General features: G+C 37.2%; 1 protein-coding gene across 1 annotated transcript in view; it reads right to left on the bottom strand.

Annotated features, from left to right (window-relative positions):
* The window catches only part of SLC26A7 (solute carrier family 26 (anion exchanger), member 7), a 67,667-nt gene that overhangs the window by 33,161 nt on the left and 17,021 nt on the right, over positions 1 to 17,485 (bottom strand). Inside the window, exons 3-4 of the mRNA XM_010006423.1 lie at positions 15,788 to 15,960; positions 7,350 to 7,514 (exon numbers count right to left, since the gene is read on the bottom strand). Coding sequence (XP_010004725.1) covers positions 7,350 to 7,514; positions 15,788 to 15,960 — 338 coding nt within the window. The remainder of the gene's footprint in view (positions 1 to 7,349; positions 7,515 to 15,787; positions 15,961 to 17,485) is intronic.

The following is a 17,485-nucleotide window of genomic DNA, read 5'->3' as shown; positions in this document are numbered from 1 at the left end:
AATTTTAATTTAAAAGCTGCAAAGCAAGAGGTGAAAAGAGGGTAGCAGAAGAAGGGGTGATTCACACATCAGAGGCCAGTGCTTTCCAGGGAAAACTGCATGACAAGGTGCAGGAATTGCAGGTGTGAAGGGTGGTGCACACTGGGCCACTAGGAGCCGAGTCCTGCAGAGTTAAAAGGGAACGAGGAGACTGAAACAGAGCTAGAGAGCTGCAAATGGGAAGCCTTCACCTTTTCAAAGGTTAAGCTGTGGTGCAACATGCTGTAAAACATGGTCAGAAAACTACAGTTGGGTCTATGATGAAGAAAGGAAATAAGACACTGAATATAAGAAACACATGGAGTAGGAATAGAATGACCAATGATGATGAGTAAGAGGGATCACTGATGACGTATACAATGTTGAGTAACAGACTCAGAAGACGCCAGTTGTCTTTGCACCAGCACAGATGACACAATTATCAGTGAATTGTAAATTCAGTTCTACTCTGAATTTGAGGGTTCAGAAGATGAGGCATAAATCAGTATGATAACAGATTAAAAGAAAGTGATAAAAAATCACAGGCTTACTAAAGTGATCAGAAGGGGTGAAGAAAGTAAAGAGTCAACTTCTGTCACAATAAACAAAGAAATAATCAGACCCCTATCACAATTTATTTTCAGGCTTCCTGAGTGAAAGCAATAGTCTATTGCCTGGAGGAACAAAGAGGCTTGAAGATGGATGTAATACCAAAGCTTAATAAAGCAGCAGAGCTAAAGAAAAAACAAGGAAGGCTCGGTCCCTTGAATTCTGCATTTATATTCTGAGAACTATTGTGTAGCCTGAAATTAAAACTATATAGAGAACAGAAGTTAAAATTCAGAATGTAGCACAAGTAACTTCTTTTTAAACCACAATGTTGAAGATAATAAAGTGAAGCAACTGAGGTTTGAAATAATAATATATTATTTTAAAAGTGTTTTCTCTGGCAACAGTTAAGAAGATCACTAAAATAAATGAAGAGTGACAATTGTAGTTTATCAAAGCAAAGATTAAAAAGTTTCTGCCCCAGAGAACCTATTCTGAAATACATGTATAATGCTAACAGGATTTGACAGTTTGGAACTAAATATATATACTTTTATTTGACAGGAGAAAGTAGTAGAAAAATTATCTTAGGAAGGAACCCTGTTCCAGCAGAAAGGTGGTCAATATAAAGATATTTTTTTTTCCACTGTCCTGATTCTGTCACGGCTTGAAGAATGAGTATTTAAAAATAACTTCCTGATTCTTCCACTTTCATCCTTTCTAAGAATATTTTCATAATCTATAAGGGGGAAAAAACAATAAAAGTCCTTTAAAAATGGCTGTAGGAAAAAAAATGCAATTTTCATCATAAAGAGGAAAATTTAGTCCAGTCTTTTGAAATTCAGCCTCTTGACTTTTGATTAAAGATGCACCATATAATCCAGCAAAAACATTTATCAGAGGCTAGGAAAGCATTTTAAAATCAACTTGTCAAATAATATGATCTCTATATGTCATAAATCTGGAATATTGTACTCAAACCATAGTTTTTAACCACATTGTTTTCCACTGCAATCAGACAGTATGTGGGTTGTGTGTTGAGTGGCTTGGAACTGGTCTCTGTACCCTTAATTTTCCAAGAATGCATTTTCAAGAGAGTACAGGACTTGGCTCAGTGCCCAAGCAGAAGCTGTGATTAATTAGGACAAAGGGAGACAATCTGGAAGACTGTGTTGCAAACTGCCCACAAACTCACCAAAGGCTGAGCTAGACAGAAGGTGAAGTGGAAAGAAAAGGGAAGAAATGGGTTGATTCCTGATTGTTAAAGAGATGTGGGCTTGTTTTGAAATGAACAGTGTCTGTTGAAATGTCAGCATTAGCTATCTATGTTTCTAGCATTTAATTTAATTTGCCTAGACAAAGTGAGACATAAGAGTCAGTGAATAAGTACAATTTTAGTGAAGGATTACAAAAAAAAAAAATATGTATAAGCTTTTGGAATTTGTGTCTTTACAACTGGCTAAAATTTACTAAAATTAACTAAATTAACTAAAAAAATAAGTTTCTGTTAAATTTTAAAAATATATAGCCAGATCTTGGAGACCTTTATCACAGCTTTTTCAGACTTCACAACAAATACTTTAGGTGAACTTGTGTATTCTTTGCTGTTTGTCTTCAAATCCTGCCTGTCAGGATGTGGTCTACATCAGCCAATGAATGAAAAAGAACAGGACTACCAACCTTGGTAGCTCCTATGAGTTCAGTAGCACCAAGAGCCCTTTCCCCAAAATGTCTGTAGTACACTGAAAGAAATCCAACTGTAATACCTAAATATTCACTTCAGTACTACATCAGACTAAAGAGCTTCCACTGACTAGTCTGTTCCTGGGTAACTATTCTCTAAAAACGCAAATCCACCCATTTCAAGGTATGACCAACAAAGCCAGGAGACCATTTCACAAACCACTCCTGGAGTCTTCAGAAAAAAAGGAGTATGTAGCTCTTAACACATGTGTAGTTAACACATAGTACAGCCATCTTTCTATACTATAAAGTTCACAGGTTTTACTGTCCAGCCAGTTACTGTACTCACCCAAGGTGACAGTGTAAATCCTAAATGTGAGCCCCTACAGCTCAAGCTTGTAATAGCACTGGCATCTGATTCAAAAGAAATACGTACAAAGGTTTTCACCACAAACATAATTATGAACTCAGTATGTTACACATTTTGATTATGCACTTAATGAAGCAGTTTAGAAATTACATAGCAGAATTTAGTTTGAAATTGCAGAATACAAAGCATTTTTTTGTGTCATTATAGAACTAGCTAAATTTTTAAATGCAGCAACAATCTACTAATTGAGTTATTTGCCTCTTTATTATTTTTAGCTTTGTGTAAGGATTTTTAATGGACATTGCCTGGCAATACTATGAGGAATCAGTAAACCTTTTGGCAATCAATGAAAATTTGCACAGAAGTGAAAAAAGTCAATATCCTCATTTTTCACACATATGTATTTGGGCACTGAATGTTTTTTCTTATGCAAAATTAATGGGTTTGAATTCCACTAAATTTTCACATACTTTCATAGGGTAATAGTGAATGTTCTAATGGTTTATATTCTAAAAATATATCATGTATTCTGATGAATTAATGAAAAGTTCTGAGTTCTTTATATATATATGTATATGAAAACCCCAAACGTTAAGTCTAAAATGAGCGTAGAGGCTGAAGCAAACAAAAGAATCAAAGGAACATATTAGTTAAAACACTTAACACATTTTAAATGTAGACAACTTCCTTGCATTTTCAAAAATGTTTCATTCTAAAATTAATTAGACAAATGCAACACACCATGGGAGAAAAGTACAGGCAACTGCTCTGAACAGTACAGGGAACAGACTTTGGTTGGGGTTGGGGGGGCACAGGGAAAGGACGAGTAGCATGAACATAGAGAGTTTTCTCATCTAAGTGCAACCACAGAGGTTTTGCAACAGACTTGCAACACAACCACAAGAGAACTGTGTTGTTCAGTGGATTTGTTAAAGTTGCAGTTCATTTTGCCAAGCTGCATTTTCTCAGAAACTTGTGGAAGGATAAATGTATGAACATAGGGGATAAAGGGCAAATTTAGGTATGTTTTGCTGTTTTCAGATACTAAGTAAAACATGATGACATTTTTCTTGTCCCTTGTAAAAGTTAGCTCTCCTTTACATTGTTTCCTCACTGTTTTTCTTCTTCAGCCTCACCTTGCCTTTTCCATTTATGCAATGTGCAGTGGGCAGCTCAACTGCAGTGTTACAAACCTGGTATAGGGAATCACAGAATCTTAGGGGTTGGAAGGAACCTCAAAAGACCATCTAGTCCAATCCCCCTGCCAGAGCAGGATCACCTAGACTACATCACATAGGAATGTGTCCAGGCAGGTTTTGAATGTCTCCAGCAAAGAAGACTCCACAATCTCTCTGGGCAGCCTGTCCCAGTGCTCTGTCACTCTCACAGGAAAGAAGTATTTTCTGATATTTACATGGAACCTCCTATGCTCCAGTTTGCACCCATTGCCCCTTGTCCTATCACTGGACATTAATGAAAAAAGCCTGGCTCCATCCTCCAGACACTCACCCTTAACATATTTCTAAACTTTGATGAGGTCACCCCTCAGTCTCCTTTTCTCCAAGCTAAAGAGACCCAGCTCCCTCAGCCGTTCTTCATAAGGGAGATGTTCCACTCACTTCATCATCTTTGTGGCTCTGCACTGGACTCTTTCAGGCAGTTCCCTGTCCTTCTTGAACTGAGGGGCCCAGAACTGGACACAATACTCCAGATGTGGCCTCACCAAGGTAGAATAGAGAGGGAGGAGAACCTCCTTTGACCTACTAACCACACCCTTTCTAATACACTCCAGGATGCCACCGGCCTTCTTGGCCACAAGGACACATTGCTGGCTCATGGTCATCCTCCTGTCCACCAAGACCCCCAGGTCCCTTTCTCCTACACTGCTCTCCAGCAGCTCAGCCTCCAACCTGTACTGGTACATGGGGTTGTTCTTCCCCAAATGCAAAACTCTACACTTGCCCTTGTGGAATTTCATCAAGTTTCTCCCTGCCCAACTCTCCAGCCTGTCCAGGTCTCACTGAATGGCAGCACAGCCTTCTGGTGTGTCAGCCACTCCTCCCAGTTTAGTGTCATCAGCAAACTTGCTGAGGGCACACTCTGTTCCTCATCCAGGCAGCTGATGAAAATATTGAATAGTACCGGTACCAGTACCAACCCCTGAGGGACTCCACTAGTCACAGACTTCCAACTAGATTCTGTCCCATTGACCACAACTCTCTGACTTCTTCCTTTCAACCAGTTCACGATCCACCTCACTACCTGATCATCAAGACCACACTTCCTTAGGGAAAATTAAGATTAATATATTCCACTATGCGTAAACACAAAAACCCCATAAGCTCAACACTAGTGTAGTAGATTTGTTCCCCCTATGCAAAGTTTATTTTTACATATTTGATCATGATCTCACTTGCTTTAAAGATCCATTTCACTGGCTTGCTTTACTTTCAACTCTCCTATCACACTTTATTAAAAGTTCTTATTCTTGCTTTGCCAACCCAAAGGCTGCCTGAGGCAAAGAAACCAGCTCTGTGAGTGGAAGGTGTTTTGGAGAGGAGAAAGAAAAATAATGTAAGCAAAAATACCAGTCTTTAGGTTTCAAGAATTTGGAGTAAAAAATATGTTTGGACACACATGCCAAAATTGCTTTTCACTTTCTGGTTACATAAAAATGCTAATATATACCTAATTATTATAATTTTCATATAAAACTACCATGGCAGAAAAAGATTATTGTCAAAATCTGAATCTGGTGTTTCTTGCTGAGGTACTGGACCTTTGTAAAGGAATCCATAAGGCTGAACAGATACCAAAAACCTTTCAAAATGTTGCATGGTAAAATTGTTCTTCTAAATATGAGGACTTTTTATTATTCTTCTAAGCTGCGGAGAGGGGGTTCTGTTTGTTCCTTTGTTTTCACACAATTCTTTGGAGCAATTCGGAACCTTCAAAAAAAGAGGAAATTTATTTCTTTGGAATACGTTCAAAGGGGTTTGACCTAAAAAGTGAAGTGAAGGGCAAAGAACTTGTTTCAGATACATTAAAAAATACAAGGAATAGGGGAATAGATTTCTTTCAAAACATTCAAATTACCTCATTTATTATATCATCAGTACACCAACATGGAAATAATTCTTTGTATCACTGCTGGTTTTTATTATTGCTCATAGTGTGTATTTTGATTATGTCTTGGCTGCAGTACTTAACACCAGTCAGCTCTGTAAGATGGCAATATTCCTATATGTAAGTACAGTCTCTGTGGAAACACCATGGAAAAGAGGCTAGTCACAGAATCACAGAATATTAGGGGTTGGAAGGGACCTATGAAGATCATCGACTCCAACACCCTTGCCAGAGCAGGACCAAAAAAACCAGGGCAGATCACTCAGAAAGGCATCCAGACAGGTCTTGAAACTCTCCAGAGGAGACTCCACAACCTCTCTGGGGAGAATTTTCTACTAAGAAGTATTTATCAAAAGGTTTTTAAAGAATGAAAAAATATTTTCATATATGATAAATAATTTGTAATAGTCTTGCAGGACAACGAAGTACGCATAAAAAAGGCTATGAAACTTTTAGGTATGTCCCTACAAGATTAATTTCTTGTGTTTAATACATGCCCCTCATTCTCACTAAGAAATTGGTCCTGTAAAAAACTTGGCAAGGAATCGTATAGATACAAAATGTTACCAAATTTATAGAATACTACGAAATAACATTCTAGACAGTAACATCTTATCACAGAACACAGAGTTCACATTAACAAATTTCCCAAAATAGTAGGAAAAAATGATGAGCAGAGCAGTGCAAGATAATACAGTCAGTCTTTTTAAACAAGGTGCCCCAATTTAGTGGTTCACTAGATGTAGCCTCACTTCACCTGGCAACCACTTCATTTAGTGCCATGAGTGCAATGTAAATATCTCCTCAGCAATACATAAAGTTTTATTATGAGCAACATATCATTTTAACAAATACTGTTGTAATACTATTACTGCTTCTGCCAAGAAATTTCACTCACAGCACCTAAACTCAGTGTTTGCTGGAATAAGTTGCCATAAAGAATATGTTATCATAATTTTTATGCCAGAAGAATTTGCAGCTTTGGTCTTTAAGTTTTCACCCAACAATATCTGCTTTCCAAAGGGAGTAACCATAATACTGCATGAAAGACTGCATGCATTTTATAAAAATTGCCTTAAAGCTGTATACTTGCTGTGTTTATGGCAAAGTAATATGTGATAAATCAATAAGTATCATATCTAGGGTAATTTTTACATTGGAAATCCACAAATCATGAGTCATGTTCCTTTTACCACATGATGGTCAGGTTTCATTCAGCAAATAAGAAAAAAAGCGTGTTTAGCATGGCATTTGGAGTGTACTACAATATATCCTCCCCACAACTTGATCCAGAGTTAACCCTCCCTGTACAAGTGTGCAATTGCTCAGGTTAACAAATGGAATTACTGATAGTGTAATATATATATTTTAAATTTATTACTGTTACCCTCTCAAAATAAAACCCTTTCCTGTTAATCCTTCATCAAGTTTTCCTAACCTGTTCTTACAAACAGACCTAGCAAGATGAAGATTTTTATATTACATCTTCTGTTCAGTCACACGCATGCCTAACAAATTTCTTACACTTAAGTATAGACAAATAGCATAGTTCTTGAAGAAAATGTTGGCTAATGGAATAGCCCATCTCTTTTCTTGAACTTACATGAAAAAATCCCAGTGGTCCCGATATATAAGGCATTTTCATTCCCAGCAGATACTTCACTTGTGAAGTCACCACGTGTGTAGCTGCTCCTGTTGTCATTGCGCTTATCACTGGTTCTGTTAACAAAAAGGTAGCACTGCCCAACTGCAGCATAAACATGGCTACCTAAAAGGGAAAGGGATAAGTATCAGCAGTTTAATAATATGCAGCTTCCTGGTGATAGGACAATGAGCCAGGGTTATTGTAATAGGTTGTAAGATAAATGAGATAAAGATAAAAAGCAAAAGTCCTTCAAAGGGCGACTCCAGCTGAAAACAGAACCCACTGAGCCTCTGTGGGTTTACCCGCATTACCTTACTCGCAATACTAGTTCAACAGGCTCTAAAATTAGTTTAGTTACAAAAGCAGGCTTAGACAAACTGTCTTAATGCAGTGCTTAATATTCTCTCTTGCTCCAAGATGTGATCACAAGAAACATTACAAAAACATCAACTCAACATAGCAACATGAAGTAAAGCAACTTCAAAGGTGAGTGTGGTGCTAAGACTCATCTCTGCTCCAGCCTGAGTAGGTTAAGGGCTGTATTTTGGCCCATGTTACCAATTGTCAATATGTCAACATCAGGATTCCCAAGGTTAGTAATTTCAACAGCTGTCAAATTCATTAGTTACTAAAACTACAGAGATATAAGTCTCACAGTGAGAGCTCTATCACCCCTCAGAGGCCTGCCCTTCCCCAGGCAGATGTGCACATGTGGTTCAATATACTGGGATACTTAGTGTCCTCATGCTACAACATCATAATATCAAATAAGTCAAGTATCTGCAGTTCATTACCTCCAGTTGTACTACATCAGATTCATACACTGAAGTTTGTGGTTTTGAAGGTATTCATTTAAGTGAGCAACAGCAGCTGCAGATGATAGAGGGTATAAAAACACTTTTCTTCTTTACAGAGAAACAGGGATATTTATATAGTTACGTGTTCTATATAAGCAAACCTTATAAACACAGAAAAGTAAGCTATTTTAAAGACCTTTAAAATCTATTTCCTGTGCACTTGAGAAATACTTGAACTAATCTAAAATAGAATATCTGTATACAATCAGAAACTGTAAAACAGGAAGAAAAATTCAATTTCATAAACAGTCCCATATACAAACTGAATTCCTCTGCTTGGGGAAAAAAAAAAAAAAAAGGAAAGAGTAGGCTTTGGCTCAGCTGTATCTGACCCTGAAGATTATTTCAGCTTTGTTGCAACTTTTACAGAAGTTATTTCTGCGTACGTGCATATAATGAAAGAATAATATTCCTCTCTAATCCAGGAATCTGGACTACAGTTGAATCTACAACTATTGCAGATACTTTGCGGAAATATAAGACCAATGCCTAAAATAATACTGTGTACTACTGTGTTTTCTCCCCTTATCTTAGACCGTAGTCACTCTTTTCCTCTGAAGAATGAGATTTGGCAGGTCTTTATTCTTCCAACAAGGTTGTTAAGTATCTACAGGTGTTGTTGCATAACACTTAATCCTTTTCTGATTCATATTTAGATACTAAGTTATAGTTAAATTATCTTTCCTTCTGCAAATTCATTAGATAAAAAAGCAGTTTCTTACTTCTATGATCTTTTGCATTTGCTATTCTTCTGCTTGAAAAGTGACATGCTCTTGGCACAGGGTTGTTTGTTACAGTACCTTCTGAGAAGATAGTTTTGTGTTTACCTTACTAATTATCATCCTTTTGGAATATATCACAACGTATTTTGCTTATTTTGGTTGGTTCTGAAGCTAAAAGAATAATTCCCGAATGTTACCATTCTTTATGCTTGAACACCATTTTTCACCATAAATCTCACCTGTATGCAGTGAGTTACAAGCATAATAGCACAAAATAAACAAAAATACCAAAGTGAGTGGCTTTTAATTTATCACAAAAACCTCTAGTGAGCAATTTCCTCTTCTATCTGAGAGATTAAATCTGAGGGTCTTTCTTCTCTTTCCCACTAACTGCATCTGAATGGCTCTGTAGTATGAACAATCAAGAACATTGATTGCCATTCAGGTTTGGATCCCAATAATTATAATGACTGTTATAACCTTAGTGAGTAGCAATTTAGCTAGTCAGGCCTAAACACAATAATTACTAACTTCAGATATTTTGTTTAGCTCTTTGTTTTAATAACAGGATGCCTATTCATACATTTAAAACATTGTTCACAGTAGCAAAGTTCAATAAGAAACAAATTCTCCCTTCCATAGTGAATTTTTGTTTGGTTTCCAAGATCAGTTTGTATTGTAGGGATGTGAAATTTCTAACCGTGTAACCACTAAGTTTCCAGAGAATAAGATGGATGTTTATTCAGCTGTGGATTTAAAACCACAGAGACAATTCTGTGAAGCACATAATATCACAGAGAAATATTAGCTAATACTAGCATTTCAGAGGAAGTTGTTAAGGTGCAGGGAGCAGCTTTCCAGCCACTCTTCCCAGGCCTGTAGCATTGCCTGGGGTTGTTGTGACCCAAGTGCAGGACCTGGCACTTGGCCTTGTTGAACCTCATACAACTGGCTGTGGCCAATCAATCCAGCCTGTCCAGGTGCCTCTGCAGAGCCTTCCTACCCTCTAGCAGATCAACACTTCCTCCCAACCTAGTATCATCTGCAAACTTACTGTGGGCACACTCAATCCCCTCATCCAGGGCACTTAACAGTGAAAAAGAAAAAAAAACAGAAAACATCTGGGGAAGAGGATTTAATTTTCCGTATAAGTTGGTATGGGAATCTCCTGCTGTCCTTGCAACAAGAGTAATGGACAGAAACTGCTTAGATGAAGAAAGGGTAAAAAGTGATTTTGAAACAATCCTCTCCAATCTAGTCGCATGTGAGTTTTCTTGACATATACTTTATATTTTTTTGGCAGTTATAGAGGCCCAGATCAACTCTCCAGTTAACCCTCTGGGCTTGGGAACACACATACAGCTCCCAGCTTGGCTGACACTGCTTTTTACATAATCACAGAATCACAGAATTTGAAATTAGGCTGAGTTGACAGCATATGATTGCATCACATTACATTATGTCATTAAATCTTTCACCCACTAAGCAATAACCAAAATGTAGAAAGCTCAACATTCTTAAAGATATTTCTAATACACTACTTTATCCTTGCTGTGGTCATGATGTGGTCTTCCCATCTTAATTTCTGGAGTCTTTCAGCCTGGAGAAGGCTGCAGGGAGTCCTCATAGCAGCCTTCCAGTACCTGCTGGGGGCCTAAAGGAAAGCTGGGGAGGGGCTTTTTACAAGGGCATGCAGTAAGAGGACAATGGGGAATGGCATTAAACTGGAAGAGGGTAGATTTAAGTTAGACATTAGGAAGAAATTCTTCGCTATGAGGGTGGTGAGACACTGGAAAAGGCAGCCCAGGGAAGCTATGGATGCCTCATCCCTGGAAATATTCAAAGGCAGATGGGATGGTGCTTTGAGCAATGTGGTCCAGTGGGAGGTGTCCCTGCCCATGCAGAGGGGTTGGAACTAGATGATCTTTAGGATCCCTACTAACCCAAACCATTCTATGATTCTATATTGCATAATTTTTCTTCCTTCTTGGTGTAGAAAAACTACAGACAAAACAGACACCGAAGTGGCAGAAGAGCAACAACATAAAGTACAAAAAAATGCCAAAGGCAAATAGTTTTCTCTTTTCTTTACTTGTAATAATAGGATTTTCTTACACTGTAAGAATAGATATATACTTACTTTATATATATACACATATATACACTTTCTTATATATATATATACTTACTTTTCCTGTAAAAGGAAAAAAAATCACATATTTTAGAATTGAATCCAGAATTTTATATTTTTCAAAATTTTTGTATGTAGGGGATGAGGGAATACTTCAGAAAGAAAACAATCACAGTAACAAAAATTGTTGGAAAGGTGCACGGCTACAGTTTTGTGCAGCTTTTTCTGTACATCCTGCTATGTTAAAAGTAGAATAAACTATTTTTCTTTCACCAGGTACAAAATCATGATTAAATTAATGTGAATGAAATCATGAGCTGTTATAGAAAGAAAAAAAACACAACAAAAACACAGCAGAAAGTGAGGGAAACCAGCCTTGAGTTTATGCACAGTAAAGGACAAAAGATCATGTAAAGAAATTATAAATTATGTGATTAGACTGAAGTGGTAGAAGGCAGGATTTCTAAAAAAAGTTACAGAGAAAAATTAAAACCAAAATTTAGAATGGAAGAAAGATAATGCAAGGGGAACATTTTTCTTTCAGCTATCTTTTCTGCTCCATAAGTTTACACTTACAAGTAGAAGAGAATAGGGATTTAGCCAGGAGATGAGAAAATAGTAATTGCAAAAATAAAAGCCCTTATGTTAATTAATTCAAGCCTTTTTGGTTCTTGTCCACTTTCAATACCTTCTTCCCATGACAATGTCCTCAGTTTATTATTGTTAAAATTCCACTCTGTGTAGTCAATTTAACTTTATGGCCAGTCAAAATTTTTATAACATAACAAGAACCTTGGAAACAACTAATCTCAAAATTTCTGTTCATATAAATGGAAAGGTTGCTATCATGTTACCTGCTGCATGAATTTAGTTTTGGAGAATGAACTTTAAACCCCCCAAAACCCCACATTCTTGAAGGTGTGGGGTTTTTTCCCCATTAAGCCAAACAAAAATTGATGGTGCTCTTTCCAGCCATTTGCTGCATGGGCTAAGAAAATGAGGTCAGCCCCAGGGAATACCTCTTGGAATGAAACAGTACAGACTGTGAGTCTCTCATTTGTTATCTTGCATTGGTTATCTTAAAATTGGAGGCTGCAAAAGTGAAGATGCCTATGGACTGTGTAGAGCCAGACACAGACGGTTCAGCTTGATTGGGCCACAAATTTAAAACTTTTTTTGTCCTATCTCAATAGATAGGAGTGTGAGCTGGACTAACGTAGCACATGTAGTAATTGCGGCAACCAGGAGCCAGCTGTGGGATCCAGCCTATTTGTCTTTTTCAAGATACAGAATATTAGCCTGCAAGAAGCTATTTCCACTGTGAAAAGAAAATGAACTCTTTTCCTGATTGTCACTGTATAATCAAGACTCGTGTTTATACTTCATGAATAACTATGTATAACATAGAATAGTGCAGTATAGTTTTCCTCACAGGGAAACAACGATTTGGACAAGATTAGCCTTACCAAACCACACTTTGTATTTCAGTGTCCGTCATTATCAAGAATATGATAATAGACCATGTAAACTTATTTTCCAGATAACCAGAAAAAAAATAATTCTTTCCAATATTGTACATTGGCCCAGTAAAAATATAGAATACTGGAATGCAATAACCAGCCATTTCTCATTTATAGAGGAGTAACACAACTGAAGTCAGTATTACAGTGTTACTTAAGAGACCAAAACTTGTTTTCTAGGATAAAAAATATTTTTTTCTTACTTTGAACTGCTAGCACCTTTCCTCTATTTATTCAGCAAATTTCATGTGGAATTTCAGTTTAATATGCTTCTGTTTTTCATAGACACATACATTTATGCAAGCATTCTTGTGCATATAAAGCATTAACAGAAAAAAACACTCATCTTAACCAAAGGCTTTTTTTGAGGATTCTTTAATCTGTAAATGCATAATCAAATCCTAATTGAAAAATCATTCCATAGGCATCTGTTATGTTCTCTTATTTCCACTCCTCATCAATACCTCTGAGGTATTTAATATCAAGGAATAATTCCATTATTTTTATTAGCATTCCATGCCCTGTTTTACTTCATAATGTAGCAGTTACATGAACATTAAAAAAAAATCTGCATTATACTTTCCATTCTGCTTTAAAAAATGAAATAGTCTCTGTGAATGTATTATATTAAATGCTTTTGTTAATATCAGTTTTTGTTTATGTTTAGTTATTTTCTGTTTAAATACTATCTTATCTTCATGAGGATGCCTCTTAGGATAAGTAAAAATCTTTGATGAACACTCAAGATTCTGAAATTAATTAATTGAAAAATGTAGGCAGCTAAACCCCGAATTTCAAATCTTATCAAATCAGATCAGAAGCCAGTTTTAATTTCTCTTGTGTCTTGACAGCACTGAGATTCACAGCCAGCTCAGAGCTTGTCTCACACCCAAATGCACACTCATGTTCTTCACAAAACACAAAGCACACAGGAGCAGTTCATCTCAAAACCACACTTCTTCCCTTTGCCTCCCTTCTATGACTCACTATATATATATTTTTTTTCCTTTTTTGCTTTACTGTTATTTGCTAATTAGAGTACTTAGCCAGGTTACTGGAAAAATAGTATCAAATTGCTTTTCTGACCAAGGAGGCTAAAGTCTTTGCCTACACTTTCTAAGAAAGAACCAAGTGTTTTGGAGAGAGACATGTCATCCCTTCTGTCGAAGGTGCTAGAAGTATGCAATAGTAACAGCATCAGTTGTTTTTGAGTGATTAGTGGCTGGTTAGAACATTTAATTTAATAATTACTTTTTCAAGTATAAAAAAATAGCATTATATATAAAGACATATATATAAAGAAATAGCAGACACAGGTCTGCTCCCTTCCCAGAGAATTACCATCCCAACTACACTGACAATTCTACTTTGTATTTCAAGATGTCTTCAACTGAAGATTCTTTCCCCAAAATACATCATATTTTTCTTCTTGTCCCAGAGTACCTCAACTGCTGCAGGCTATTCAGTAATTTTTAGTTTAGTCTGATAAGTAGAAGCAGATCACTGACTCAGCTCTCCACTACCAGCAAGATGTGCCCTGTCACCTTATCTGGGAATTGAAGCAACTATTAGTCAGGAAACTGGAATTGCAACGAGAAACATGAATTCCCACACTTAACATGCCTGGGATGATGGCAAGGTTTAACCACAGTTTTGATTCAGACTTTCACTTGAATAGCACAGCTCAGTAACTTCAAGGCATTCCCCTAGGAAATAAGTATTTCAGTCTGCTCTCTCTATTAAACTCCCATAAAGCACTAGTGTCAGCAGTACGAGCACAAGTTGTATTAGTGTGACTCCAGTGCAAGTGACATTACTGACTAGGGAGAGGAGCCCATGCACATGGCACAGGTCCCTGTTAGACCTGCTTTGAAGTTGCAAGCAGTTCTCATTCCAATCAGGCTTAAACAGGACATCAATAAGGTGAGTCAGCTGAAGGCATGTAAAAAAGCAGAACTTTTCAGAATGGAAGAGGTCCAGAGGATTTACACACCTAATGAGATTCTGCAGCAGCTAAGCAAGAAATTTCTGCATTAGATTTTGAAGTTAGATCACATCCAGGCACCATCTTCTCTCTTAAAGGCATTCTGGCCTTTAACACTCAAGCCTCTCTGGGGATGATGTAGGTGACTGCCAGGCTGTGAGCACAGCACTCCCACGTGAAGAGCTCTGTAAACACTCAGAGGATTCTGCTGCTACAAGCACCCTGCACACAATACAGTGGATGCAATGCTGTTGCACACCTTGGTGTAGCCAGGCAGAACCTGCATCAGCTCTACTCCAAGTGCTGTCTGTAAGGCTTCCCTCATGCTACCCCAAGTCATAATTCTCCAACTGATAAAAGAATTTAAAAAATGCAACAGGAATGACCATGCTTCTTGCTACTCTCCCTGTGCCACAGTTCCTGCCCAGCATGCAGGGGATTGGAGATCACTCTGGGCTCATTTTCTGTGTGGTAGAGAGAATCAAAGCACCAAATGCAGAGTTTATTTTCAGCAGTCTGGTACCAAGGAGGTTTTGCGAAGTTGACTGTTGGAACATTTATTCCATTGTAATATTTATAAGGAGAGAAGGAAGGTTTCTTTGAAGACCTAAGTAATTGGCAGTGGATAAAGGAACTTAGAGGAGGAAAAGAGAAAAAGTTTAAAAGACTTCTGATCATTTGAATAAGCTTTGGAGGATCACTTGGAGACATCTGTTTTATTCATTTATTTTGCTTTAACGATGGGTATGTGAACTCTAAAGAGAATTTAAAGAGCTTTTCTCTACTGTTTTTAATTATTGAATATTGTATAGTATTTCTCTCCAAGCCAAGTGCAATAGAAAACTTGAGGAATATGTATGTCAGTGCTTGCTAGGAGTTGATTCATATTTTGTGTCTGAAGGAGAAGGAAGGGGAGCACCAACAGCAACTGAATATTGTATTAGAGCTGACCGAATGTGGTTTTACTTCCTTTTGCAACACCCTAGGAGTATGTGTACAGACAATTACTACACCTCAACAAGGGAGCAGATAATTCTTATAACACATTAGTTTCATAATTCACAAACAACAGATCAGATTCATAGTTCTTCTCAGAGAAGTGAAAAAAATCATAATACAGAACTCATAGCTCTCACAAGTGCAATGCATCAGTAGCAAACAGAACATGTATTTGCCACTGACCTGAATGATTCCTCCTAGAAATGAAACTGCTGCTGCAACTCCAATCCTCTGCATTTCAAACTCTGAGAGGCCCAAAACTCCTGAGTTATTGTTTGCAGTGAAACTAATGTTGACCGAAGGAACAAGACGTTCAACTGCGTTGGCAGATATTAAGGAAGTTAAAGCAAAAGTTCCTATAAAAAAAGTCACACATTAGTCACCAAAAAATTCTCTGTCTCTCTGTACTCATGACTCCTGGTGTCTTTTTCAAAAGTTGGCTATCAGGAGTAAAAGTGACATTTTATTCATTCATGCTATGCTAAGAACAATTTTAAGGCAATATTTTTATGTAACATACATTTTTAAAATATAAAATACAATTTGCATACATTGATTAAATGTCTTTTTTGTTTGTTTATTGGTGAGAACATTCATTTAGACATTAGAAGTAGAGGATGAGATAAACATTTAATTGCTGAGAGAGGTAAAGCAAGATTAATGACACACAGATAAAAAAGGATGCTAATTCAACATTAAGAAGCACAAACACAGCATGTAGATCTCTAAGGGCATAAGAAATGGTCTACTCTGTCAGACCAATGATCCATCTGCCTCCAGATGCAAGTGTGGTGATCAAAGGTGCTACCCAGGGAAAGCACAAAGCCTGGCCATTCTCTGAAGGCCATTCCTCTCATAATCCCCAAGCATCCATAGCTGTTGTGTTAGTGAAGTTCATCCTTATCTGGTCCTTTTATATTTTGTTTATGGAATAACATTCATGAATTTGTCAAACCTGTTTGAACCATTTTGTATTTCCTGCCTTCACAATGTCCTCAGGAGCAGCTTCGAGAAGTTCACCATCTGCTATAGTATTTTCTTTAATCCATACTTCAAAAGTCTTTTAAAGTGATCTCTCACCAGTTTCATTGAGCTCTTCTTATGTCTTCTGTTGCAGGACCTGGTGAATCCAGTCCTACTTTCACCTCTAGCATTCATAGAGTAAACCTCCCAGCATGAATTCCTTGGAAACCTACCAGGGACAGCCACCCTGGAAAATTTACCAATAAGTTCTGTCTTTTGCTTCTTATCTGTTAATCTGCTAATAATGAATAAAATGACTTTTCTTCTATCACAAGGGCAACTTAGTTTCTTTAGTAACCTTTGGTATGGACCCTTATCGGTAGCTGTTTAACCATTCTAAATTCGAAGTTTTCCCTTTTCAATGTGATTACTGACACTCATACTGTACTCTAGGAACTTAGTGAGGTAGGGTTTTTCTTTACAGGAGTCACATAAACTGCTCCAAACAGACTTTAATTATACATACATTTCAGTAGACTTTATTTTTATTATAATATATAATAATTGGGGTCTGCAATTCTCAGGAGTCTCTCCAGAGCCCTCATGGCAGATGAAATTACATATGACTGAGAGTTCTGTGGCCTTGTCACAGAATATCTGTGGGACACCTTTTGTCGACCAGTTTTTTCCCAGCTTCCTGATTTTGGTACATTTAAAAAAAATTAACTAGCAGTTTGATCATCCTCTCCATGACACTCTTAAAATTCCCTTTTTCAGCCTCCTGAAATTCCCACATATAATTGACCTACAATATTGCATCGCCTTCCTGCTCACCTCGATTAATCAAATCATAACTACTAGAATAGTAGCCAGGGAACATCTTTTTTTGCCTACCTGGTTGATCAACAAGTGGACAGG

This window comes from Chaetura pelagica, unplaced genomic scaffold, assembly GCF_000747805.2.
Source record: "Chaetura pelagica isolate M959 unplaced genomic scaffold, ChaPel_1.0 scaffold76, whole genome shotgun sequence".
NCBI classification, from domain to species: domain Eukaryota; kingdom Metazoa; phylum Chordata; class Aves; order Apodiformes; family Apodidae; genus Chaetura; species Chaetura pelagica.
The sequence above is the reverse complement of the archived record's forward strand: the minus strand, read 5'-3'. Positions and strand labels throughout refer to the sequence as shown.